The 1,208-nt window shown below is 36.5% G+C and overlaps 1 protein-coding gene across 1 annotated transcript; it reads left to right on the plus strand.

The window, feature by feature from the left end:
• LOC101259820 (peroxisomal membrane protein 11B) lies at positions 1–977 on the plus strand. The gene has a single exon (XM_004235113.5). The coding sequence runs from the start codon at positions 223–225 to the stop codon at positions 895–897; it is 675 nt and encodes a 224-aa protein (XP_004235161.1). The 5' UTR covers positions 1–222; the 3' UTR covers positions 898–977.
• The last annotated feature ends 231 nt before the right edge of the window (positions 978–1,208 follow it).

Raw genomic sequence — 1,208 nt, forward strand, 5'->3', positions numbered from 1 at the left:
GCACCAAATATTACTAGAAGGCAAAATAATAATGTCCAAACAAAAAAATTCTTGGATAAAACTTCAATTTGTGGCCGTTCTTTAATATTCCCAAAATGTAACAACAACAACTACTCTTCTATCGAAAGAAGATAGCACACTTAGCTCTTTGTCCAAGCAGAGCAACCAAAACAAAAAAAAAATAAAAAAATTCATCCAATTTCCCTAACTCTTTATCTTACCATGAATGACACAGTGGACAAGCTGGTAATTTTCTTAGCAAAGAGAGATGGAATCGACAAGCTTGTCAAGACTTTCCAGTACGTTTCCAAGCTCGTAAATTGGCACGTCGAGACGACGTACCCTGACTTAGCCACTCGAGCCAAGCAATGGGAAGTGGCTTCTGGCCTCAGCCGAAAAGCCTTCCGTACAGGTCGATCCCTCACGGGATTCAACGCTCTCCGAAGAAGCCCCGGGACCACCCCGGGTTTCAGACTGCTCGCAGTTCTCGCCAATTCAGGGGAAATGGTTTATTTCTTCTTCGACCATTTCCTCTGGCTGGCGAGAATTGGAGTAATCGATGGTAAATATGCGAAAAGGATGAGCTTCATTTCAGCATTTGGTGAGTCTGTTGGATACGTATTTTTCGTTATTTCAGATTTTATTCTCATCACAAGGGGATTAAAAGCAGAGAGGAAGTTATTGATTGAAGAGAAGGATTCTAAAGAAGAAATTAAGAAAATTAGAATGGATAGAATAATGAGACTGATGGGTGTGGCTGCTAATATTGCTGACCTTATAATAGCCTTAGCTGAAATTGAACCAAATCCATTCTGCAACCATACAGTTACTTTAGGCATTAGTGGTTTAGTTTCTGCATGGGCTGGTTGGTATAGAAACTGGCCCTCCAAAACATAAATAGGATCAAAATTTTCAACAAAGTTTATCATATCAATGTAACAAACTTCAGTTATTATATGATCAAACGTTGCAATTTACTATTCATGACTTCATATTCATTGCTTAAGATTATCAGATTTGTTTAAACCATCAATAAGAGTGGTCTATATTACACATCATCGTGAAAAATTGAAACTCTTTATCTGAAAATCATATATTATATACGAGTAAAATAATAAATAAAGTGTTAAATAATACTTTTTAGCCAACACAACAATTAATGTAACTTTATAGGTTTATGCGCCATAGAAAGTAAAATTACACGAAAT

This window comes from Solanum lycopersicum, chromosome 3, assembly GCF_036512215.1.
Source record: "Solanum lycopersicum chromosome 3, SLM_r2.1".
Classification (NCBI taxonomy): domain Eukaryota; kingdom Viridiplantae; phylum Streptophyta; class Magnoliopsida; order Solanales; family Solanaceae; genus Solanum; species Solanum lycopersicum.

Coding starts and splice junctions, on each gene's coding strand:
- LOC101259820 (XM_004235113.5), top strand. CDS start 223: ATGAATGACACAGTGGACAAGCTGGTAATTTTCTTAGCAAAGAGAGAT.